Source organism: Megalops cyprinoides, chromosome 1 (assembly GCF_013368585.1).
Source record: "Megalops cyprinoides isolate fMegCyp1 chromosome 1, fMegCyp1.pri, whole genome shotgun sequence".
NCBI lineage: Eukaryota > Metazoa > Chordata > Actinopteri > Elopiformes > Megalopidae > Megalops > Megalops cyprinoides.
This window is the reverse complement of record NC_050583.1, coordinates 59,989,498-60,016,824: the sequence shown is the minus strand read 5'-3', so window position 1 is coordinate 60,016,824 and position 27,327 is coordinate 59,989,498. Positions and strand designations below refer to the sequence as shown.

The following is a 27,327-nucleotide window of genomic DNA, read 5'->3' as shown; positions in this document are numbered from 1 at the left end:
AGGTAGCATTAGCTATATATTTAGCTCAGTGTCTAGTTTAAGATTACAACAACTTTTGTGTTGAACAGACAAACCTATCATATGATTTCAACATGATCCTAATGTTATCTAAAATATTTGAAAGGGAAAGGGTAAAATTTCATTTGACAAAGACATAACTGTTGGATTGATACATTACTTATATGTTTTTTTTTTATTATTATAAGTGGATTTAATTTATTCAACATCTTATAACTTCAGCAATGCTTACTATGTAGTAATTGGTCAGCTTGTCTGAATGAGAAGCCCATCTGCAAGTGTTAACCAACCAGCAGTAACATTAAGCCATGATGAGCTGAGTTTGATTGACTCAACATTAGTAAAATTTACAGGGCTCATGCTGATTTCAGAATTGCTACAACACAAAAATACAGTATTAAACATGAAAACAGGCCTGTATCATACCTTATATAACCCACACTGCTTACCCAGCTTCTAAAATTTTCTGAGACTGAATGATGGGAGACTGACAACTTCAAATTCATCAAAGGGTCAGTGAGACCCCTGCTCTTACATGAATATAATAAATATGAAAGGTAACCAGTCCAGGGGTGCTAACTTGTCCAAAAGTAACCAGCTCAGTGGTGCTAAGCACTCCCCCACCTTCCCTTTTTTCTCAAAGGGTCTACACAATTCATGTGAGTCATTGATTTAGGGTCAGAAAAAAACAGGATTCATTCTAAAACCGCATCCTAATTGTTTATCACAATCATAAAATAAATACATATAATACACATGCATATATAATATGCATCTAAATACATTTTATGCATAAATGCCCATTATATGTCACAAAAACTGCTATTCTGTCAGAGTATTTGTATTCTAGACACATTAGATTTAGTACATGGTCACATGAATAGTAGCACTCAAACTGTATTAACTAATAGGAAACTCATTATAAGCATGGTTCAAATCGATGTGCTACATTAGCATGCTGCCTGTGTCTGCACACAGAACAGCAAATGGTCTGAGACACTGACATTTGTACCTAGTTCTATCAGGGCCCACCAAGCTTGTTTTCTGGTGATTAAGCCTACAATTTAATCACAGACTTCTAGGATTCTGTGAAATGAAAAGACACTTAAATGCTGAATATAAACGTAAAATGCATACAGGAAAAAATGTAATTACTCATATAATTTCAGGAAGGTAATTCAGAACAGAAAAATGCCAAGAGAGGCTCTGCAGAACCCTGACAATTTTCTGAATGCTGCTCTTGTAATTGTAGTCTGTGAAGAGAATGCATTTATCCATTAGACCATTAGAATTAAAATGACAATTACAACCTAAGTAGAAGCCAGTTTTTTTCAGATTTTTTTTTTTTTCCCCTTTAAATCTGGGAATTTGTGCTTATTTTGCATTAAAATAATAATAATAAAAACAGCTGAAAATCAGTTTACAAATTCAAAAATACAAAACTCCAGGTTAACACCACATCTCTTTTTATATGAAGCCAAATTCAAAAGCATCAACTCAAGATAACATGTGTATGAAGGTTTTTTCAAAGTACATTGTTTGGCACTGGTAGGTAACCTAAATGGCTGAACTAATCAGAGCAACAGAGTTTTACACACTGCTTGAAAATTTGCAGGTGAAAATGTGTGAAAGTTGGACATGATGGGCCTTATATTGAGGAGAAAATCAGTTTAATGTAGTTTGCTGTTTTAAGAAAATCCTTGTGTTTCTCTGTGAAAAATGCTGGGCCCCAAGTGTAAAGTGGAGTTCTAAACGTGTCATATCATGTTTCTTTGAGATGGTTTGCTAGCTAGGCAGAAACTCAACATAACATGATTTCTTTGTAGATGTTCTATCTCAAGCAGTGAGCCCTCTGAAGAGAAGAAGAAAGATCATTTAAACATATTACTTTTAATTACTGTGATTATGGCTTTGAAGCTTCTTTTGAAAACAGAGGAAAAAGCTGATTGCTGACGCATATGGTGCAGTTTTTCCAGAGTTGGCTCATACTGTAAACTAATTTTCACTCATACACCCATTACCTAAATGTTGGAATAAAGGTACTGCTGGGTATTTAGTCTGGACACTTAAATTCTGTAGAGCAGAGGAAGAATTTTGCTCACTAAACCATTCACTAAATAAATAAATACTGCTTTGGGTGACTGGACTCTACTGGGACATTGGGCAGGGAATGCCATGTGGTGCTGGGTGCTTGGTGGTTGAAAGACAGGGGTTACGGGTGGCTGTGAGTTGTGTAGATCTTCATGGATTGTAGAAATATTCTGGCATAGGGAAGGCCATGAGGGAGCTTTACTGTGTTATAAGGCCTGTGTTAGGCTTATATAAAATGGAACAAACAGGGAGTTTAAATTAAATACAAAAGAACACTTGGAAATTTGATATTTCAAATATTATGTCAAATATATGACAATAAAATACAGAACCCAACATTTATGGATTGAATTATAATAACTGGGCTGGACATGACTTTCCTTCATGAAAAGCTTGTATTAAAGATTTAGTTTGGTTGTATTAAAGATTTACAGTTCATAGAAATTTTGTTGGATTTGCGGTGACTATCTTTTGTTTTCTGAGTACAAGCTGAAGGGGAGGGAGAAAATTTATCTTTTTCAAGTGATTAATGCATAGTCACTTAACTGCCAAAAAAACTTCCTGTAAATCAGCTTCAGAGCTAATGACGTGGCAGAACAGCAAATGAATTCAATCTCCTTCTTCCATCACCAAAAGCCATTAGAAAAACACAAGCAAATCATAAAAGTGCGGGGCTGAATGAATTCTGGGAATTAACCTTGATGGGGACCGCTTTATAATAACCTCCCTCTCGTATTTTCAATTACCTGCCATTGTGTGTATCTGCATGTGTGTGTATATTAATGTGTAAATGTACCCACAGCATGGTCTGAAAAACATTTTTAAGAATTGTAAAACACAATTCACAAACTATTTTACAAGTCAGTGCCACCTGCTTACACTGGAAAGTGGTGTACACTGGAATTACTTCAGCGATAATCTGATTTATAGATTATAGTCTGATTTATTAGTTATGATTCAGTTCATTATGATTTGTCATCACCTCAATCAACTGCATTGATCACACTTATTCCTGTTCTTTTGTATATTCAAAAGCCCTATGCAATGCAACAACTGCACATTTTGAATTATTTCATTTTTTGATATTATTTGTATGTCTAAATATCTTGATCAAGTTCAACGTGTATGTCTCACCAACAGATGAGTAACTAAGTTTATGGAGCATTTGAAAAGAAAGCTATTAATAGTGTTTGCAGCTGTGATTGTTTCAAGTTTGATTGTTCAAATTGTTTTGTGATTTTTGGTTGTTCTTCAGTTTATTTTTAGAAGTACTTTGTACCTTTCAGTATAAAAACTGACATTAAAGAAATGTTGACTTCTTTTGTTCAAACAGTTTATTCATGGCTTTGTCTAATCTATCAAGCATCATTCCTCTCGAAACAATGTATTGAATACCCTGCAAATAATATGAACACAAAATTAATCTTTTAATAGGTTAACATTTAAACATAATTCTGTATAAACACAGTAGTGTTACTGTGAAAAAAAGGAAAAAAAAAGATCAACAAGCACACACAGACTCTCAGGCAGTATGAATTACAAACATTGCTGAAACAATAAAAGCAATAAAACTGAGGCCCAGCATGACGAGAGTCTTTTCACTGAATGTTGAGAAAGAACTTCAGTACTGCATATAACCGAATCAACACAGAGACGCAGACCTCACTTATCTCACTTTCCAGTTTATCACACACACACAATGGTTTCAGTCAATAAACATACTGAACTTCTGAGACATACTATTACAGGTAACAATGAGGTATCGGTACTAATACAAGGGTGTTGAAATACATCTGATACAGATTTTCTAATTAAGAGAAATGGTGTCCTAAACCTATTGTATTTTCAAATCAAAACAAATGTTTTCATTTTGAGAAATAATATGATGAACCTACTGGAACAGATTTCCCATATTTGTGTTATAAGTGTTTATTAAATGGTGCTTGGATGTCTACCTTGATCAAATTGAATCATACATCGATGGCCCTGACTGCTATGTTTGTGGGAGTTTTGTCAGCAGTCCTGTGGTTGTGCTCATATGAAGCACTGACAGATATCACACACTTTACAAGACATACTGTACCTTCACAAGGACATCCCCTTGACAGAGAGTTAGAAATGTATTAATTATTTCTGATGCATGTGTCATTTTGATGGAATGCAATGTTATGCTAGAAATATATGTCTGATATGACAGTATTGGTACAGCCTTTTAATTTTACCCTAAGCAAAAGTGTGCGCTTACTGTGCTGTTACATTTCATAAGCATGTTATTTTCAGAGTTCTTATTGTCCCACAAGAATAGAGATAAATACATATAACATAAATAAAAAATTAAAGAAAATTATTTTTCTGTTTTATAATCATTGCTATGAAATGAAATTATCTTCCTCTCTAATACATTTCTTTCTAATATATTTTCTAAATCGTTGCCTTGAACTATAATGTTGCAGCATTGCAGCATCTTAGGGTATTGGAGCCGAGACGACCTTGACGATTCACATTTTAGTGCAACATTACTGAGTCCTGCAATCCAGCTATCTGTATCTCTCTGTCCTCTAAACTGTTAGCCCCTGTTTTGTTAGGCTGAAGGAGTGTTTTTAATAGCTACAACCTTAGATGATTTGTTATGAACCGGGTTTTTGTCACGCATTCAAATAACAGAATAAAATGTGTGGAAATGTTCCTTGGAGACTTCAGCAAGGCAGCGGCGACTTGAATGCTAACCTGATTAAAGCTTGCAAGGTGACGGGAGATCATGACAACGGCTGGTTGACTTATGATCCACTATGAATAATGACAGCTTGTGGTGACTATAGGCATAACTATGGGGCACATTTACTGTACGTGGAAAGCAGCGTAACAACATCTTTCAAAACAAGTTATGAATCTCATAACTTACCACTTTTAACTTCATTCTGGCCACTGCATGCTAATTTTCCATTTTGTTATTTCGTAGGAAACACTATCAGAGCAATTATTGCATTAGATAAAAAGAAATTTCAATTCAAATCAAAATCATCAATGATCGTCTCCCATCCTAAGCATGAATCACACGTAAAATGTGTTGTGTTTGGATCAAGAATTACTTCAATGACCTGACACAGACTGAGAGGCAGTGTCTGAAACACAAACACATTTTTACAATCACTGTACATTCAGTCTTAATTTATTTAACAATTTGATGTCATAAGAAAGGCTCTCTGCAGCCTATTATTTCTATTATTTCTTGTCTTTATGCAGGGAAATTACACTGTCTACCTCAACTTCACAGAATTTTCTATAATGGGCTCAACTGTTTTGCAAAGAGGTGGGGGCTCACAGAATGTAAACGATTAATATCTACTTAATATCTTATTAACCAAATAAATACAAAAATGATTAGTATTCTTGTCAAAAATAAAACTATTAAATAAAATAAACTAAAAATAAACTATTAAATAAAACTACTAAGGGCATGCATGTTATTACAAATAAGGAGGCAATATTCCAAATTTGGAAACGTGGGCAAATATTCCAGGGTGAAGTATACTTACGCTATACAGTTAGTGATGAAGGTGATTTACGAAATGCACCCTCTTACAGCAGCATGATTTATATTCTTTGATTTCAAAAAGCTTTACAGTATGTGAATCTTGGCCATCTCTTTAATTCTGGAATTCTAAGCAGTCAGTTAAGGGTTAATAAGCACACGAAGGGAAAGCAGTGGACCAGCATGCGTCTTTGTTTAATGCATGCAGTGTGATTTAAAATGAAGCATGACAGCCTAGCTGTTCTAATGCGGAGATGCAGGAGTAGTGTGCTAAGAAATTCTTAGTTACAATGACTCATCAGTCTACACTTATGCAAAATTTATGCTTGTTCCATTGAATGAATGCGCTAAACACTTGTTTAGACATAGTATATGTACATTTTTAACAATTAATTTCCAAATCAGTAGTAATGTGCAGAGAAGGGTAACCTTTTTATGCATAAAAGAACTGCCTGGGAGCACAGCGCTAAAGTGCTGTAATGCATTGGAACATTGTGGCTAGCACTTCTCCACACTGTTCCATGGTGTTGGATGGGATTAGTGAGTTTAATCTTGGGACTTCTCTCCCACTCTGTTAAATACGTTGTATTTATTTCCTCAGAACTCGGCAATGCGATTTAGCCCATGTCAAATGTTTAGTTATCAGATTATTAAAATAGCATTGTGCATACATATTTGCAAGTAACTTTATTAGTATCAAGTAAATAAATAAAATAAATAATCTTACCTCCACAGGGAGCTCTCTGTGACACTGCCCAGGTTAAAGTCAAACAGTTTGGTCAGCATAAGAATCACCTGTAACACAGGAGAGAGAACACAAATTATTTTCTAACAAATGTCCTGCTGAGACTTGTGTCATTATGTCATAGGTATATCTGTGATTGTCACTCTTTTCTTCCTGAAAAAGCAATAATGTCTGTCTGCAGCCATTCATAGCAATGTAATTTTTTTTTTTTTTTTGGGTCAATGTCAGACCTATGTATTGCTCCTCTTAACCCAATACATATCTATACTATTGCAGATCATGAGAATAAAAGTATTTATTGTAAGGAGAGAATGACTGCAAGGGCAGTGTGAAAGGCTATTTTGGAAATTTGTGTGGCAGCACTCTGGGTCTCACCAAGTACTTAAAGTCAATTTTATCAAGTTAATGTAGCGTCCCTCAACACTTTGAGTGTTACACTGCTGCAGGCCGACTCTGTACTGGAAAAATAGATAGCCTTGCTTCCTTTCCTGGTAGTTGGTCAAACATTCTTTCAGACATCTTTTCAGACATTCCAGTATGATACAGCATTCAGCGTGAGTGCAATCACATTCCTTCTCCAACTGAGAATGGACACAAAAGTTCATACTGGAATTGCTCAGAATATTTTATTTTCTGCAAGACATATAACAGGGCATTGTACCAAGGAGGTCACACACATCAGATTTTTGGCGCAGTTTCTACTCTTTCACACCCCCACAGTTAAGTCCCAAGCCAGTAAAGAGACTGCCCAGGGTCTCGCCTGTGGAGGGATCGGTGAAAGCTCCCAGCGGCGCCTCCAGCAACCGACCAGGTTCCCCAAGGAAGTACGCCATGGGGATTGACAGCTTAGCCTCTGAGCCTGGAGGCTAACTGAAGTGAGCAAGACAGCACACAGTCAGTCGATGATAAATGTGATTATCATTATTATTATTATTGTAAGTATTGCCTTCATCAGACCAATTAAAAACAACCCTTTTCTCAATTTATTTTAGGAGGCTGGGGAACAATATTCTTATTTTCATGGTATATGGACTTTTCCTGTTTGTAGTAATGAAAGAGAAAATGCATTTCCACACCACAGTCTGTAAATTGCTCTGAGAGTTAAAAACAATAATCTATTATTACTGAAACAAAAATACATATGACTCCCAATGTGACTGACTAATTATTTCAACCTCATTATTTAATAATATCAGGTTCAATCTAAACACTTCAGTAAATATTCTTCAGAACACCCTTAAGGTGCAAGAGATTTAAAAAGTGGGTCATCTGAAATCTACAGGGGAAATAAAGACAGAAAATCTGATTCTGCCTGCAGCTAACTAAAAGTACAGAAGTACAGAACTTGCAATCTATTTACTTTATGCTCAGGGATTCATAGATATTTGAAATTCATTACACTTTGAGGGTGATGAAATTTTTATCAATGATAAGACAGTCTACTACACAACCTTTACATCCTAGGTTTTTGTTATGTGTGCTTGTGTGTGAATGCGCGTGTCCACATGTGTGCATATGTACATGTGTGCATGTCAATCCTGACAGTTTTCATTACTGTGCTTTCAGGTGCCATTCTGAGGTCAGATGACTCCATGAAATGGCAAACAAATGTACTGCAAGTATTCATAAATTGTACATTTTAAAAGCACTTGGCTTCAACAATCATGGCATCTTCTCCAATGCATTCCTAATGGACTCTTTCGGCAGTCAGCAAATTTTAGTTCCTAATGTCCTACTTAAAACTGAAGAGGACACTATGCAGCCAGTGCATATCTTGCAAGTAATATTATCCTTCACTTAAGTTTAAACAACACGACAACCTTATTTGGTTAGCGTGCTGTTTCTGTGTCAGCAAATGCTTTTTGTGCATTCTGAGTACTGACTTTTTCCTTTGTCCCCTAGCTGACTTCAGATTAGGGTACAGAGTATGATCTAGAAACGGAATCATCCTTTACTTGTGACATTGTGAAACTGGCGAACAGCATGATATCTGTGGCTACATTGTGTGAACAGATGTACACGTGTAGTGGAATTATATTAAAGCAGCACCTGTCATCACAGTCATTATGTCCATGCTCACAGCTGCAACTTGAAAAGTACACTGTATTGAGGCAAAAAAAAAAAACATTTTAATTAAGAGCTATTCAGGAAGTACAGTACAGTTCCATGCAACCCTCCTATCAAGATAATAGCCTCAGGAATGAATAACCTTCAGTGTGCAGAGCAACCAGTGTATTCTAATGACGAGGTGCACGGCAGCACCAGCTGGTGGGTGGATTCATGGCTCCTTCCTTTTCACCTTTCCTTAGATTTTGCTCTGAGGGGCCAGGTGCGTATGAGAATGTTGCAGTAAGATGAAAGAAATTGGCTAGGGGATGCAGTTTGTCTGTAAACACAGAGCTGATGCACCCATTCATTATCTGAAGGACAGTGTGCATATGAGCCTTCTGTCTGACACATATGGAGACTAATGTAGGTGGCTATCAGCAAGTGGCCATGTCAGATGGTTTCCCACTGGAAGCTACATATGCTACTTTTTAATGCATGCCAATTAGGTCTGTGTATTTCCTGAACTGCAATATGACCTCCCTAAGGACCTTCAATAATGTAAACATCGTTCTATCCATATTATGTATGTTTTCCTCACATCAAAGCAGTAATCAACAATTAAACAATGAACAGAAGAATTATGTCATACACTCAGCTATTAGGATAGACCTGCAATAATTTTCAGGACTGCACATGTTAAAAGAAAAATCAGAGTGATAAGAATGGTTATTAGGTAGTTAAAATGCCACATAAACGGAGCAGTCTTGCAAATCAGGATATGCCATTGCCCTGGATTAGCATACCATTAGTGTAGCTCAAAATTAGTCCTTTGCTGATATAGTTCCATAGAACTCACAGAAAAACTGCAGTGAAACAAATAATTAAAACAGCACAAAAATGCAAATGAAATTTAAAGGGGGGGAAAAAACTCAGGGACCAAGTTAATGGTCTTCAAAGATGGATGCTGGCCAGAACACTAAATGGTGACCAAATGACATGAGAACATTGAGGAAATAACCTTCTTAATCTTGATAACTGTGTGATAATTAATGCAGTTCTTATTACCTCCTACATTCTGTTGCTAAACAGTACATTAGCTGCACTGGAGTAAATATTCAAGAGCATTTAAGGACAGTCTTCAATAGCCATAGTTTCAAAAAGGGCAACTACTAAAGTAATGTGATTTGTTATATTTTTCGGGAAACATGATTAAAAAAAAAAAAGTCTGTCTCTGAACTGGGATGATAACCGTAAAAGCTGTTTGTTAACTTGAGTTACAGATCAGTACCAACAGTGTTCCTATGAAGTCTTTGCTTATTAACAGGTTCTCATTTAGACCAAGGAAACATACTGCTTGTTAACAATCTTTTTCTTATTCTGGAGATAGTCCTTGGCAGGACTGAAATCCTTTTTCAAGGACTGAAATCCCAAAACATGCATAAACAAACAGCAATTACTATTTGTTCATCGTAAGTAGGCAAAAAGTAAATATACAAGCACCATCCAGGAATGGGACAAACCATAAGATTTCGCTGTGATGAAGTACGCTACTTTCAGAGAAAGGCTTTCACTTCAGCTTAACATACAAAGAATGACTTCACTTGAAATGTTTATCAGTCTTCGCCATAGTCAAATAAATGTGTTCCCTGAGTTTAAACCTTGGTTTGGTACCCAAGATACCCAGTTCTCCACACAGTCAAATTAATACCTACTATATTTATTAGTCAAAACATATCAAGTGAACAAGTTTGAAACCTGCCTGCAACCACTACAAAGAGCCCCTTACTGAATGTCAAATTAAAATTGTACAATGGAAATGAATATATATTCAAAAATGCACCTTTTATTGATTGAATGTATCAGCCTCTCTGACCACCTGACCATCACTAAAGGATGACTTTTTCTTTTTTATTTCCTTTAATCAGTCTAGCAGTTGTTAGGATCTACATTGTATTTATCTAATTACCCACAGGAACAGTCCCAGGGCAAAGTGTCACTACAGGGTAAAGTGCCATTACCATACCAAGGCAGGCAACACCAAATCACCTGTGGGAACTGGCAAAGTGAACTGGCAAAGTGTCACCACCATAATCAGACAGATAACACCAAATTGTTTATGGGAACTGTACTAGAACAAAAGGTCATTAACACATCAATGCCTGTAGGCCACTGCATCTGTCTAAACCCAATCCACAACTGTTGAGGCGTGGCCTAATCACATCTAGGTATTTCTGTGAGTGCTCATCTGAGCCTAGGCAGTCTTAGTTTGGGCGCTGTTTGCGTGTGTAGCTCGGGCTCCTGGGGAATAAACCTCGTCTCTGCAAGACCGGTCTCATCTCATCCATCACACTGTCCATTCCACAAAGCAGAACCTAACACAGCCATCAGCCACCACAGTCAACACATAATTTTGTACATGACTGTTCATTTTATCGATTGTGCTTTTGCTTTCATCTTGCAAATAAGGTAATGCATTGAAGTGTCTTCATGACAAAAAACAAGATTAAATGATCAATTTCTGATACAACTATAGCTACTACTATATTAAATTTAATTGCGGAGATACCATAGCTTTCTGGGGGAAAACAAAATCATGTAAACAAGACAGTGGATCTCAGAGCACTCAAGAAATATTTCTGATCTTTTAAAAGTTCTGTTGTGAAATCTGTCATCAGAAAACAATATTTCACAACTGAGCAGGAGCTTCCATCTTTATCACAAAATTAAAAGCAATTGCTGGCATGCACACTCTTGGAGATATCTAAGTTCCATAAAACACAAAGCATTAATCCATATACATAACTTCCCTGTTCTAGACTTTACAGATGTTTTATATGTATAGTTTATAAACAAGCATAAACTAAATCTACTTAACTGTAAGAACCCAATTCTGTCAGAATCAGGAAGGAATCATTCAGACAAGAATTTTTCTCCAAGGATTAACCACTGACATTTTATCACTTCTAAATATGCACAACTGTTTCATCTCTCTCAAACAGTTCTCGTAAAATGTTGACTCCTTGGAAGCAATTGTCAAATGCTAGATACCTGTCTTTATCTAAATAAAGACAATCTGCATACATGTCCAAGAAGGGGAAAAAAGCTCACACACTTTAGCAATGACAAAAATAAACACAACCTATGCTGTTTCTGGAATATCATGGAACTTCTCTACCATATTAATACATTTTTACTGCAATGCTGATGTTAAAGATGCCTTTTCCTTAAAAACCAAGATTCAACCTAACAGCACTTACCAAAGTGTTTTTTCTTATTATTATTACATCTTATTACATCATTATTACATCTTATGTAACAATATTTTGTTAATTTCAGGGACAAAAAAGTTGGTTTGAAACTCAAGGCTTTATCATAACCAGCAATCTTTGTAGTCTAATGTCACAAAGTGTGTAATTTCATTTTACATATTAAGAAAGACATTCCATGCTCTCATATTTTAAATAACTTTAATTTGACTCATTTAATTTTTTGTAGTGGTGACAACCTTGCATCTAATTACATTTTGAATCGTTTAATAGCCCACATCTTGTGTATTACAAACTAACTAGCAACAATGCTATTTGAGTTTATTATGTTTGCTTATATGTTTAATTGTTTTTCCTTGCTAGTTGATTGAAATACAAAATAATCCAACATTTCACCTCTGTTGATCATGCGTCATTTGTTACCAGTAACGGCTTATATGCATTTTGAAGCGCTGGTGCTAGCTCAGGACCAGCTAAATGCATAGACCACATAGGTGGTCACCTAGAGCGCCACCTTCTGGTGGGCGCTGCTCGCCCTCAAAGGAAAAAATTGATCATTGATAATACACTGCTATGATGTCATTATTATTATCTGAATGACACAAATGAACAGAAATGAAGAGTGCACAAAGTTGTCTTGTTTGAAATTTTTTTTTTTTCTTTTAACACTTTCTCTTATCCTCATTGTTTATCGCAAAAGTTATGTCGTGCAGCTTTAACAGTACTTTTGTTTACATATTTGTTAATAATAGTATAAATTGTAGTAACACTGACTAAACACTTCTAAGCCAACAATCTCAGGGACCAATCAGCAACATCCCAAGGGCCTGGGTTTGAGAAAGGGTGTAATCTATCGAGTGCCAGTGTCTTGGATGTTATTAACAGGTAAATGTAGTTGGTAATATTTAACAATTTATTCATTCTTTGATACGTGATTTGTTTGTTTGAGAAGTCATTTTAATTTATAAAGATAAAAATATACATTTTTATCTTGAAACCATTGTGGTGTCTGATTTTTGTTGTCCATATTGTAGAATGAGTGGGTGGTCATGAGGCAGTACTGGTGGGGTAATGTGGTGGTGGTGGTGGGGGGGCACAAAATCCTTATCTCGCCTAGGGCACCAAAATGGCTAGAGCCGGCCCTGTGCTAGCCTGTGGAGCATTGAGAGGCTCCTTCATATCTACAAACAATCTTCAGACCAAACATACTTAGGAGACATGGTAGTCTACCCCTTGCAGGATTTTACATCCTGATCACATCTCCAGTCAGGCTCGTAGGAGGTCGAATGTGCTTCTCACATTTGCCAAAACAGCTGATTCACTCACAGTGCACACTGAAGAGCCCCCCTAACCTGGACTCTTCCCTTACCTGGCAGAAACACATTGGTCATCTACCAGCTTACAGCACTTTGTTCACTGATTTTCTGTATAGCAATCAGTTCAGTATTTTTGCTTACATATTGCAACAGCACGTTTCCACATTCATTTTGTTCATATGTTACTTAAGACTTCTTTATGAAGTAGCATTTTAGGTTTAAGCATTTAGGTTTAACTCTGTTTAGTGAATCATTATGATAACGTACAACATGAGAGGTACAGTAACACAAATAAAGGAGTATTCTAGGAAATATATGGCATATTACCTTTATGTAATGTCAAATGTTTTAATCATGGCAGGTCTGCAAATAATTACATACAACTCACACACAACTCTCTTATCATTCATTTATGTAAAATAGTTGCAAAGCTAGCGGGGCTAAAATTCATATCATATGTGAAGCCTATGTGTAAAAGCTGATGTATTTATGCTTTGAACCTATTCCAGCCTAGTCCAAATCTGAGTAATTTGCATACAATGAATAATGGATATCTACACTATATGGCCAAAAGTATGTGGACATGCCTCCTAATTATTGAGTTCAGGTGTTTCAGCCACACTGATGGTTAACAGGTGCATAAAATCAAGCACATAGCCATGCATTCTCCATAGACAAACCTTGGAAGGAGAATGGGTCGTACTGGAGAGCTCAGTGACTTTAAATGTGGCACTGTCATAGGATGCCATCTTTGCCACAAGTCAGCTGACTTACAGAGTGGGCCTGCCGAGTGCTGAAGCGCGTAGCATGTAAAAACCGCCTATCCCCTGTTGAATCACTATCACTACAGAGTTCCAAAGTGTCTCTGGCTGCAACATCAGCATAAAAAATGTACGTGGGGAGCTACATGAAATGGGTTTCCATGGCCGAGCAGCTGCACACAAGCCCAACGTCACTGTGCAATGCCAAACGACAGCTGGAGTGGTGCAAAGCATGCCACCACTGGACTCTGGAGCAATGGAAACGCATTCTCTGGAGTGATGAATCACGCTTCGCTATCTGGCAGTCTGATGGACAAATCTGGGTTTGGCGGATGCCAGGACAGCGCTACCTACTGGAATGCACAGTGCCTACTGTAAAGTTTGGTGGAGGAGGGATAATGGTCTGGGGCTGTTTTTCAGGGTTTGGGCTACGCCCCTTAGTTCCAGTGAAGGGTAACATTAATGCTACAGCATAAAAAGACATTTTAGACAATTGTATACTTCCAACTTTGTGGCACCAGTTTGGGGAAGGCCCTTTCCTGTTCCAACATGACTGTGCCCCTATGCACAAAGCAACGTCTATGAAGACATGGTTTAACGAGTTTGGTGTGGAGTAACTCCAGTGGCCTGCACAGAGCCCTGACCTCAACCCCATTGAACACCTTTGGGATGAATTAGAACACTGATTGTGAGCCAGGCCTTCTCGTCCAACATCAGTGCCTGATCTCACAAATACTCTTTTGGCTGAATGGACACAAATTCCCACAGACATACTCCAAAATCTTGTGGAAAGCCTTCCCAGAAGAGTGGAGGCTGTTATAGCTGCAAAGGCGGGGCAACTCCATATTATTGCCCATGGTTTTGGAATGGGGTGTCCAAAAAGTTCATATAGGTGTGATGGTCAGGTGTCCACATACTTTTGGCCATATAGATTATGTGCACGCCTTTGTGTGTGTGTGTGTGTGTGTGTGTGTGTGTGCGTGTGTGTGCGTGTGTCTGTGTGTGTGTGTGTGTGTGTGTGTGTGTGTGTGTGTGTGTGTGTGTGTGAGAGAGAGCGAGAGAGAGAGAGAGAATTTGGTGGGGGTTAATGATAAAAAACAATGTTTATTCAAGCAATAAATCACTGTTTAGTATTTTGGCATCAAACAAAGATAACACCTGACACAATTATTGAAAAGGAATGCACAGCCACTGACTTGTGCTAGATAACACAATGCATAACATTTTATTGGTAACATGCCATTGTACATTAAGCTTCGCTACAATAATTGATTTCTTCTTCTAAAGCACATTGTGACCCAATTGACTGCAGTGAATTATATTAGAGAATGAGAACTGTTAAAAATAAAATAATGGATTCTGACTACTTTATTCTTGATGTAAGAGCCTCACACATAAATTAACCTTGTTCTTTTCTACCATCCTGTTTAACTGTTAAAACCGTTTTATTTACATCTTGAGAATTCTGGACATACCAAGTTATATCCATCTGTGACCTAATGAGGTACTGACAAATGTAGATATTTCTGTTCAAGAAGCTATTTTAAGGGAAAAAGAAAATATGTCTTGATCCGCTGAACATGGGTCAGCGATGTATACCCCAGCTAGACAGTGTTCTATTTCAAGAAAGCAAGCGTATGTCAGGGTACGGACATGGCTTTAGAGTTTCTCTGATCTAATTGTTTCTACTTTTTTGTTTTGTAAGGGGTGGATTAAAACAATTATGGTATAAGACAATTCTATTTGGAGTCATTTGCTTTACAACTTTTTTCAGCCTATATTCAGGTTTTGATGTTTCAGGTCATTTGACTTCCTAGAACAAATTCAGTGTGATAGAATTCAATGTCACCTATGATTAGTACACTGGTCAGTGCAGAGGGTTATTATGCAACACTACCTATTTTGAGAGGCTCCCGAAAACTATGACTTTACTCTGCGTGAACACTCAAATGGGTAAGCACACTACTACAGACATAAATGTAAATGTTGCCTGATATAAAGCTTCTCTTTAAATTTATGCATTCAAGGGCACTTCCAACTTGCCGCTGGGATAAAAAGAGATAAAAGGACATTTACAGGACAATGTACATTTTTCAAAGTTGTCCAGGGAAAATTTGTCCACTTTTGAAAAGGAATTGAGGCTCATTGATTTGCCTAATTTCTACAGTTTTCACATGGCAGTTGCTCGAGGCGAGACAAAGTTAAAAGTCCCTCAGGCACTATCTGAAGACATGATGAGTCAGTGGTAACAAGCTTTTATCTCTCACCATCTGCTTTTGTTCTCATTATTCTGAATCAGAGACACCTGATTCACATCACTCGCATGCGATTAAAAGTGATTAGCCCAGATAGACCGCGCATGTAGCTTCACAGCCGCACAAATATTTATGTAGGGACACAAATTTAAACATGACAGTTTTGACCTCTTTTGACATTCAATACATTTAAATCAGTTGCTGTGTGCAGCATATATGTAACTTGGCATTCAGTGTTAAAGGAATCCACACAGGCACACAGCAGTTTCCTCTGTCCAGTATTTGCTGTTTAAGTTAGGGCATGTTGTGGGACCTGCAATACTTCCATACAACTTCCATACAATATTTGCTCAAAACTGAGGTTTGCATGGTGAGTAAAGTATTGGGGGTATTGTGGTATCTCCTAGGTAGAGTTCAAGGAGAGAACTGAAAACAGTAACACCAGGTAACAATAACAATACCAGGAAATCTGGTTTGCATATAATAAAGTTTTTGGTATAAAAAATTGTTGTATTGAAGTTTGTAATTTAAACTAAATCTGATCTGAGAAGATTTTCCTTTAATAGATGTTGCTAAACTATGCAGAAAAGCATATTAAGTATAATCAGAACTGTTGTAATTCCAGCAGTTAAGCTGAAAATGGAATTTTTAATTAAACATTTTGAACTTGATTTTGTTTTGTTGAAAATAAACTGAATCTGTTTTACCCATCACAGTATTTGTACAATTGCATTTCTCACATACTAGGTGAGTCAAAAAAAAAAAAAAAACTAGTTCAGGATAATCTCATACTTCAGTATCTCATAGAGGGAGTTCACAATAATGATTGTTGCAATTGAGACCAACCCAAAAAACACAGGTGAGGAGCTTACTTCAGTTCTTTGTTACAACGGGGATTTACACTATAGAGAAATTTAGAATGTAAACACTTGGTAAGTTAATGATGTTATAATTTGCTTTAGCGTGTTCATTTCAATTAAGTAAACATGCTTTAAATTCTTGCAAGGTTGAAAATAGAACTATATTTATATAATTGCACTTGTGATATATGTTTCATGTCATGCCATCGTTTCCAAGTTTATGATATGCCATTCTTGTGGTCATTATTGCCTGGTATATATCTCCCACACCTCTTGTATTCAAAAGTAGGTCTTAATGCCTAACATGTAAAATGTCCATAGTATTGCTTACATAAAAGTATGCAATGCTGAAAATAACCCACTGCTTAAATTAGTGAGAAGCAACAGTGCTGCCAACAATTTCTTGAGTCAAAAAAGTTGTTTTTTTATGTCTGATGTGTTTTGACATCAAGTTGAACAGTTAAGTTTTTTTTTTTTTTTCTTCCACTAAAATCCAGTGTAGAAACTCTACTGGAACAAAGTTCATTCCACCAATCAATTAAAATGTATTGGGTACAAGGCAATCTAACAATTTAATTGCTTTTGAAAAAGAAAAAAATTAAAATAAACTATCTATGCAAGTTTGAAACCAGTTTGATTTCATTTTGTAAATGTCCACAAACTCCAATATAATACACATTTTCTGGAAAGGTTTACTAGAGATATGCCAATATAATGGCCAACTACCACTGCTGAAGAGCCTTAAAAGTTGACTTCTGTGTGCACACATATTAACATCTCCCCTACCATGGAATTTCTGTTTACCTTTGGCATTAGATAAGCCTGAGAAAGGAAAATAATTGTGATTAAAGATGCTCAGTGGAAATGAAGTGTCCATGTGTAAAGGCCATACAACTACTGTAACAACTACTGATTGATGCTGACCTGAATTCACAGGCCTTTACTTTTTAATTGGATGGCGCTGGGCAAGTCAATAACTTACCGCACTATTCTGTAGCTTGAAATCTGAATCTGGACCTTTTCCAAATTAGCGAATGAATTAATTTGGAGACAACAAGAAAAGAGTTTTATTAGACTTGCTGGAAAATGCTCTAAGGTTAGTATGTCACTTCTTTGGTAAAATAACTACTGACAGCAATGAAAACCAGGTCATTAGTAGAATATAAACCTCAGTTCCTAATCGGGAATATTATTACCTATTGTTCATTTTTTGAATATCAGACACAATCATACCCCTTACAACAGACAGCCCTTTTTTCCCTATCCTTTGCTGCAGTCAGCAGAAAACCAGAGCACAGCCCCACTGGGATAAGGAGATTGTGGAAAGAGGAATTAATCGACAGATGCATAACTGGTTCTAAGTTTTTATTCATTGCACTATTGATGATGCATCGTGTAAGATCTATACAAGTCAAGAGGATATGACCTCTTTGTTCCAGCTGTTTCGTGGGCCCCTATAACTTCTGCCTCAAACTGCAATTTCTCACGTCTTGTTCAGAACTACTGAACAGTAGTAGATACAAAGCTAGGAGTAATGCACTTTTGATCAAAGCAATTAGCATGAGTGTTGTGGTACTTTTATAAAAATTTGTTTGCAAGGTGTATGAACCAAGTGATGTGTGCAGATTGGCAAATGTCTCATACTGTATGGTGGTTGTGATTGTTCTACAGAGGAACGTTCAATGCACACACTGCACACCATTTCATTTGTATTCATTTCAATTAGCAACATTCCTTTTCCTCTGTTTATACAACCATGCTATTACCACATACAAAGACCTCTTCTGATGAACCCTTCTGATTTGACCATAGTGTATATGTATGTATACACACACACACACATATATATATATATATATATGTATATATATATATATATATATATATATATATATATATATGTAATATTGTATATAACATATTATAATATAATTAATTGCAAATTTATAGAACAAAATACATGTATGTAAAAATACTGTCATCTTGAACTGAACTGCTACGCAAATAGATTCGATGTGGTATTAGCTGTGCAGATATCCCCTTTGACTAAAAGAGGATTTCTGTATGAGCGCAAGAGTTGAGGATAAGGAGAAGCGGTGGCAACACAAACACAATGGTATTTCCTATGTGCAACACAGTAACACGATGTATCCAAAGAGTCCTAAAGCCCCCTGATCTCTTTCTCTTCTTGACAATGACAGTTGTGGTGTAAGAGAAAGCTTCTTTCCTCTCAACTGGCTGACACCAGTTTCAATTTCCACAGGGCTTTATGCTAACTTGCAAAAGGTCACTAAGAAAATTTGTCAAACCTGAATAAGCAAATTGATTTTTCAGCCCCTAAATCCTGGATAAATCAGCATTTTGAGAAGGCTGACATTTAAATGCATGCTATTGTCTTTAACTACAGTAAAGCAGAACTAAAATGCCAAAATAGCTGCTTTCTCACAGCTTAGAATTGTAATTACTTGTGTATATCCAGGGAATGTATTTATTAGAAGAGAATGTGTGAATACCCAACAAAGACAGATTAAAAGACAGGCCTGATCCACGTTGCAATTCATTTTCAGGCTTCCGAATCCTGCCTTATCAGCACTTAGAATTAAGATGCGCCATCAATATGACTGTCCACATATTTACATGGTGTAATTAATAATAAGATGACAACTGTTAACTGAGACACACATCAGATTATGAACTGCAGTATGCCAGAGGAGTAGGGAAGATAGGAATTGTTTATTAAGTAAAGTCCTTTTTTAACAAATTGTAGAATTAAACAAAGGAAATGGTGGAACCATTAACCAAAGCTCTAGGTGGTGCTTTCCATACAATGTCTCTTTCCTTTCCTTTTATTATTAATGTGTACTTCGATAAAAAAAAATTCAACATTGAAAAATTATGTTTAGGGACATTCCTTTATAAAAATTCTGATTGTGTAAAGTTCATTGCAGCAGTGATATACACAATCATATAAACATGCGATAAACAGCAAGCATTTGATTATAGCTGATTTATGGAGGTTCTGTTTTGTCTTTTTATGTTACCTGCAATGTGACTGTGGGCAGTCTATGAAAGATAGATTGGCAAATTAATGGCACTTGATTCTGTGGGACATAGATAAACATATAATTCTTTATACAGTGTTTATTATTTATAATCTGATCAATTTCATGATGGATAATTATATCAAGTGTAATTCATATGTTATGAGATTTAATTAGGAAACTTTTTTTTTTTTGTAAATGATCAAAAGTATGATTTGAGTATGACTGCTGAGCGGTTACATATGCATTGCACCTGGTAATTGCCATATTCAGATAGCAAAAATGCTAGTGATATAGTGACATAATTGCTTTTTAAATCTAAGGAAATGATAGAAAACTACTTCACACAGTAAAATCTAAGAGTGAGAAGTGTTACCAGTTGATGAAGTATGTGCATTTACTAAGTGATTCATAATCTTATAGTGATGGTTATTTTGCCTTTGTGTGTGGTTGTTCACAAATGTTCACATACTTGTGCAATGTTACAATGCTGTGAATTTAAAATTAGGCTTTAGTTTAAGGGGAGTATTTCACAAGGTGGCATTTTTGGATTAACTCCAAAGTGCCACGAACAGCAGTTGCAGTTGGGATTATATGAGTATCAGTTACAAACAAAAACAGTAAACATTGCTGTTATTATAATGATTCAGTCCTTAACATGCACAACATGTTTAGTTAAAAGATACCCCTAATATAACTACTGGTGCATTATACACCCACACACACTCCTTACTATGGGGATTATGAACTAACTGTATGCTCTGTTTTACCTTTAGATTCAAAACCTCCAGAGCTGCTGGTTTTCAAATAATTCAGTTGCTGTACAACCTAGTGTAGTGCAATGCTCCTGTTCCCTCCTTTTTGTGCAGTCATTCAAACCAGCCCTCACAAGGTTTGATGGCAAGCAAAGCTTTGTTTCACATTGATGTTCAGAAATAGACCAAGAAGACGGATTTCGTGGCAAGCTGCAGGCTAGAACTAACTGGAGCAGCAAACGTCAGGAGCCATCAGCATGACTTTGGATGATTGTTATAAGGATCCTTCTTTTTTATCGGCCATTAATTTGGTGGCTATGACTTAAGTGAAAATGGCATGAAAAGCCCTCTGCTGGCAGTTCTCTAAGTGTTGGTCAGCGTGATCTTAAACTACATTCCTCTTCACAGAAGGAAAAAAAAAACTGTATTGAGGTTAAAAGGGGATAATGTAGAGTTTGGAGAAGATTGTGATGTGCAAGCAAGCACACAATCACTTTACACTGAACATATCCATGTTTTGAGAAAGAAGCAGATGACAAATGCCTAGATTTGATTAACTGTTTATATTGAATCATAAAATACCTCATTCAATGGGTCAAATTTAAAGATATCTATCCAGTTAAGTGATGATAATTATAGCTATTAATAACAGCAAGTGTCATCTTAAATTCTTGTCCACAGTTACTTATTTAACAAAAACACCTGTGTTATCACCACTTATGTCCATAATAGTCAATCTTACTGTATAATTACCATGCAAATGGCGGTGAAGATAAACAGCAATTTCTTGTTCAAGTGAACAGAAGTTCATTGCTAAACCAGTTCAGTGCTCATAGAATTTACATTTCTTCAGCAATGATTTGGTTTCTGAGAAACAGAGCCCCTGCTACCAGAATAATAAACTATGTTCTCACATAGACGACTCTCCTATAGGGCCAATTTACACAATTCCTCTTGAGCTTTAGCAAGAGACACAATTACAGGGGAAGGAAGGAATCACTGGGGGTGCTTGCAGTATACAGGTTAGCAGAGAAATATCAAGCAGTAGACATGTTGCATTGCTAACATGCATTTTGTCCCTTTCAATCCTCAGAGCCTGATAGTTCCACCAACACCCCCCCCCCCCCCCCCCCCCCCCCAAACACATCAGACTTGATTTAAAAAAATTAAGAGAGATTGTTTCTCTTGGGGAAAAGCTGTTAGTGGGGCAAATGTGATGAATGTAGAAAACAGCTTATTGACTGCTTTTCTATCTCTGTGTTAAAGATGTTTTGCATGTATGAGGCAGGATCACCTGTAGAGTGGTACACATTCATTGCATTATTAATATGTTATCATACAGTATCTGAGTATCAGTAAACAGACATTTTGCCCTTTTAGTACAGCAGCCTCATGTAAAGTCATACATTTTACTGAAGCAACGCTACTGACAGTTTCTCATGGCTTACAAAGTGTTCATCCCACTGTTGCAGCACATTGAATTTGGGGCAATTTAAATGAGGTTTGTAGAAGGTACCCTATCACCACTATCAGCAGATTTGAATACATAAAAAAACAAGGTTACCAGGTGATATATTTCGTTTTCTAAAGGGAAATGAAAAAAAAAACCTTTAGAGCAGATCAGTTATTATCCAGTAGATAAAATGGACAGCAATTAAACAGAAATAAGGTTTGGTTCCTCTGTTGAGAGGCCCTCTTGTTAACCCCCTTGTTTCAGTCAATATCACATTCTTCATCAAGTAATCAAGATGACAAGTCATTGCAGACTGAAACCCCAAATGAAATACAAAGTCCCAGAGCATGAAACATTCATCACAAGAAGAAGGAGAAAATATCATTTGAGCAACATCAAATCATTTGAAATTAAATTGACAGCAGTGCTGTAAGTTACTGACCTACCCAAACTTACTTTTACCGGGATGAAAGTTTTCTGTTTTAATTGACTAAGGCTATTTGAGGGGCTTCACTCACAGGCTGTTTAAACAGGAGAAAAAATGATTGGGATTTTTCAATTTGATTAAGGCGAGTGCTGAGAAAGTGCTCAATCACACGAGAACCTATTTTCAGAAATTCTAAAACAGTAAACTTAGCGGTGTTGAACATACAGTTGAGTGAAGTTATGGTCCACTAATATGAATTTAGGACTATATAATCCAGACTTTATGAAACACTGGTCCTTGTGAAGACTCTTTCACAGATAATGTTTGCAATCCAAAAAATCCAGTCCCAAACACCAAAAGACAATGCATTTCTATCTGAAAGGCGTAAACATTTGTTTTCAGCTCTGCCACTGGCACCTTGAGAACTTGCATCTGGTTTCAGAGACCCTGTACAGATGTATACACAAAATTCATAACGCCAGGTTGAACTTTCATGATCTGAGTTTGTTAAAAGGGATTAAGATGAGTTTTTGTCCTTTTTTCAGTTGGACTTACTAATCACACCCCAACTAAATAGGCCTTATAAAGTCCGATTTATATAAGAGTTTAATTATTCATGCAACTTGAGCAATTTCCCTAGGTTTGATGATCACACAGAATAACTCCCTGCTTTTAAGTGACATCATATCAGTAATATCATACTGCATGCTCTAAAAGAACAATGAGAGAAGAGGAAATCAGTAACAGTATTTGTACGACTAAATGTACATATTTATATTAAATCCTTTTTAAAATCTCTAAAGGTTTGACATAAAATTGCTCTCTCTTCTTGTGTTAGGTTGAGGAGCTAAGATAGGTTGTATCTAAAACTTTTTTCACTTAACTGGATAGATATTTTTCATAAATGGATTAAAGCTGACAAACTGTAAGTAGAAACAACATAATGACATCAGACCAGCATCAATTTTACTGTAATTACAGCACTGAAACTGCTCAAAATAATCTATTCTTTTGCTAATTTCTCAAACTGAACTGTTTAACCTTTGTACATCGCTTAGCATTTTGTTCATTACCAACCTTAAAACAAGACAGAATTAATGGTAATTTTCACCTGCAGTGAAGCTTTGGAAAGGCTCTGTGTTTTAAAAACAACAACACAATCTCAAATGTATTGTAATACAGAGAATAATCTCCTGATCCTAGCAGAATTATGTGAGAAGGCAACCATGGAAGCTACCATCTCCATGGAAGCTTGTGAATTTGGTTCTGTGTCCTAGATTTCTAAGTGCTATAACTTGCAAATGTCCATATTCAGATTCCAGATTCCTTCTGTAATTTTATCTCCTTCTGCTGTCTTTTCTAATATAGTTTTATTTTAGAAGCAAACATGTTTAGAAGAACAGTGTAAACATTTTTTTTTGCAAGTTACTGATCCTTCTCTGCTCAGACTTATGCTATGTTGCTATTTATTACTAGTGCCGTACTCTACAGGTAAAATGTCTTTGTACATGTGCACATTAAAGTAGGTTTCTCATTTGCTAATTGAACTGGCCCGATAACATGTTATAGAATTACCATCAGTATTAAAAGCTGAGGAATTGACTGTGTCAGCACAATGTCAATGAAACCACACAGTAAAAGGCAGCACATCTCCACTCCCACAAACACTGGAAACACTACACAACAATAGGTAGCACTGCAACTTGGCAATAACAGCATTTCTTTATTGTTATCCTTGATATCTGAGTTCACACCAGCCACACCTCAGTTTCCCCTTGTGTCAACACTGTAACCACAATGAGCTCCATTACACTCTTCCTTGCACACACTGCAAAACCCATGGCAAACTCAGCTGTCTGCTAGGTATCAGACTCCTTACACCAGTGTAACCACAGTGGTCCAAATTAGGACCAAACCCTTGGTATATCATCTAATACATTCCCATTTGTAATACATTTATTAGTTTTTAAACAATTTCCTAATCTGTGAAACACTGAATCTGTGAAATTTATGCTCACACAAGCCCAATACATCTGCAATGACAGAGATTCAGAAAATAGACTCCAGAATCAACACTGAAGTTTTTCATGACCAGGCAGCCTTACAATTCTGACTAATTTCCCTAATAATGATTCTTGCGATTTCCCTCCTCCTATCACATATGATACATTCTGTATATTCTGTATATCTCTACATTTTATGTTATTTCAGAGGACTACATTGCTTCATTTGACCAAATATGACTAGTTAGGGGCCTTCTTTTGTGCTATACAGATATGTGGTCTTCTGTCCAAAATCGTAGGACAATCTGTCAAGGTTATTAAGAAACCCATGTGCATTATTTATAAACATTGCTAACAGTGTATACACTGTGAGTGTTTGAACACATTCAAAAGTAGATCTGTGCATATGTTGATAACTGAAGCCCCTGGTTATTAAATATTTAATATTACATGGAGGTGAACAAAATAACAATTATTCAGTTTTTGCAGCTTTCTCTGTCCATTGGTTATCCTGATCAGCTACATCACAATGGCTTTGAGCTCCTCAGTTTTTTTTTTCACTTTGTCCCTTTTTCTTAACCATAAGATATACATAATAAATCAATTTATTCATATATTATTTACCACAGATGTTCTGTTTGTAAGCACTTATCTCAAGAGAAAGAGTGAAATCACTTTCCAAATCTCTAAAAACATTGTCAGAGAAAAATTAAACATTTATCAGAATTCATTTTGCACATATGTTTAACTTAGAGAAATTTCTTTCATTTTAATTTACTGTTAATGATTTAGACTGTTTAAACATTTGTATACTCCTGGAATTGTGTTCATGCCTTCTTAAAAAGTCAGCATCTACTTTTTTTTTTTTTTTTCAGCTACAAGAGGTAGCTGAAAAAAGGGTCTTTGGGAGGTTTGGCTAAATATTTGAAGTTTTAAACCTCGTGAGCAGATTTGTGGCCTTTCATTTGAAATGGTTACTATCTTCTTGTGTCTAATACATATTTATTGCACAGCCTAATTCACTTTAAAATAGTCTCCCAAAGGACACCACCTAACAGAAACTACCTTGTGAAAGCAGTAAAGATTTAATAGTAAATTACATCTGAACTTTCCTTATCGGTGTCTGACATGTGAACTCAAGTGGTATTACTGAAACAAGCTGTGTTGCATTTTCATGACTTAGTGAAAACACTGCATCAGCAAAAAGCATTGTAGTAGAGTACAAACATGCATAAAATGATCAGAAGACAAAAAATGGGAGGATGGAATAATGGCTTTTAAAATCCCATTCAATTCGTATTTCCATACAAAGGGTCATTACTAAAACCCAAGCTAAAAGCCATTCAATATTGTCGCTGAGACTAAGAACGTCACTTGTGCACTGAAACAGTTCAAATTAATTCAACAGGCAAACTATTTTAATACTGTGATTAGATTACCTTTCAAATTACATTGTAATTGAAGCACTCTCTCTCATTGATTCATCTGCTCATCCAGCCCTGGCCTGCCAATGTTGTTAGCATCTGTGAGCCCAAAATAAAAAGGAGCCTGTTTTAGCAGTATCTGTGTTGAGCAGAACATGACTAGGAATCCTGCCCAAGGCTTGTAAATGGAGCCTAAGACTTCAATACAGATACTTTAAGCTGGTATCAGCATAAATAAAATAGGAAGACGCTTTACATTTTCATTGATTAGAGCTTAACTTTTTGTGATTAAAATGATTCTCTCACAGAGGCAGCCTAGCCCGTACACAGTAACGTATATTAGCCTGGTTGCTGCCAGGCTACTGTCAGCAATCTATCACATCAGTAGGCAGGATTACAAAGTGAATTCCTGTCGATGACGTCACATTCCTTGCTGTAATATGAGCAGACAAACAAAACGACATTGATTCTGGAAGCCTTGTATTCATTTTTTTCCTTTTAATAATGCATTCCTGATGACAGTTTAAAATTTTAAACATTAAGTAGATTAGTATTTGTATGTCATACATAGTAGTAAGAGCTATTATGTTAATCTGCTTCATTTATATATGATATACATAATGCAGTCTTACTTACATATACAGCTCGGTAAAGCTTAGCCCAATTAGCGAATAAAAAAATTACGTGCCAAGCCTGACAGTGTAGCGTAGCTGGCAGACACTGTGAGTATGTTCATATGGTAATGTTCTTGTGGATCCTTAACTGGCACCATGTGAAGACAACCAACATCATATGGGCGAGTGTTGCTCTCATAGGTCATTGGAAAGCATTCTGTGCATGTTTGTATGATGCAGGTGTCCTTTTGTTAAAATTTTGTATTTTCTGCAATATGCATTTTATGTATCTTGCCTGAATAGCCACAGTAAGGGTATATGTCAAATAAATAAAGTGAAAAAGCTAAATAAATGTGCAAGAACTATAAGGATAGCACCATGCTGTATCTGTAAATAATATATGGCCATCTGAAATCTTTGAATGGGTATTTCTGACCGGATCAGGAGTGTATGTGTATATACGTATATATATATGGGGCAGAATATGAGAACAATAGACAGGTATGTTAAATACACATGCTAAAAGGAATATGTTTCATTTAGACAGTTTTTGTAGGGTGTTGTCTCAGATTTGAAACTGCAGGTGTTGGCAGCTGTGCCTACTTGGACCCAAGCAGGCAAGCACATTTCAGTGGCCAAGCAAGCCAGTCTTTACTGACATGTTAATGAGCACAAGTCCCTCTCCAAATATTTAATATTCAAGGCCATTCACATCTT

The 27,327-nt window shown here is 36.3% G+C and overlaps 1 protein-coding gene across 2 annotated transcripts in view; it reads right to left on the bottom strand.

Moving 5' to 3' along the window:
• LOC118777140 (VPS10 domain-containing receptor SorCS1) overlaps positions 1–27,327 on the bottom strand; it is a 162,272-nt gene that overhangs the window by 77,437 nt on the left and 57,508 nt on the right. For both annotated transcript variants that reach the window (XM_036527893.1, XM_036527902.1), the window contains exon 2: positions 6,369–6,436. In XM_036527893.1, coding sequence (XP_036383786.1) covers positions 6,369–6,436 — 68 coding nt within the window. The remainder of the gene's footprint in view (positions 1–6,368; positions 6,437–27,327) is intronic.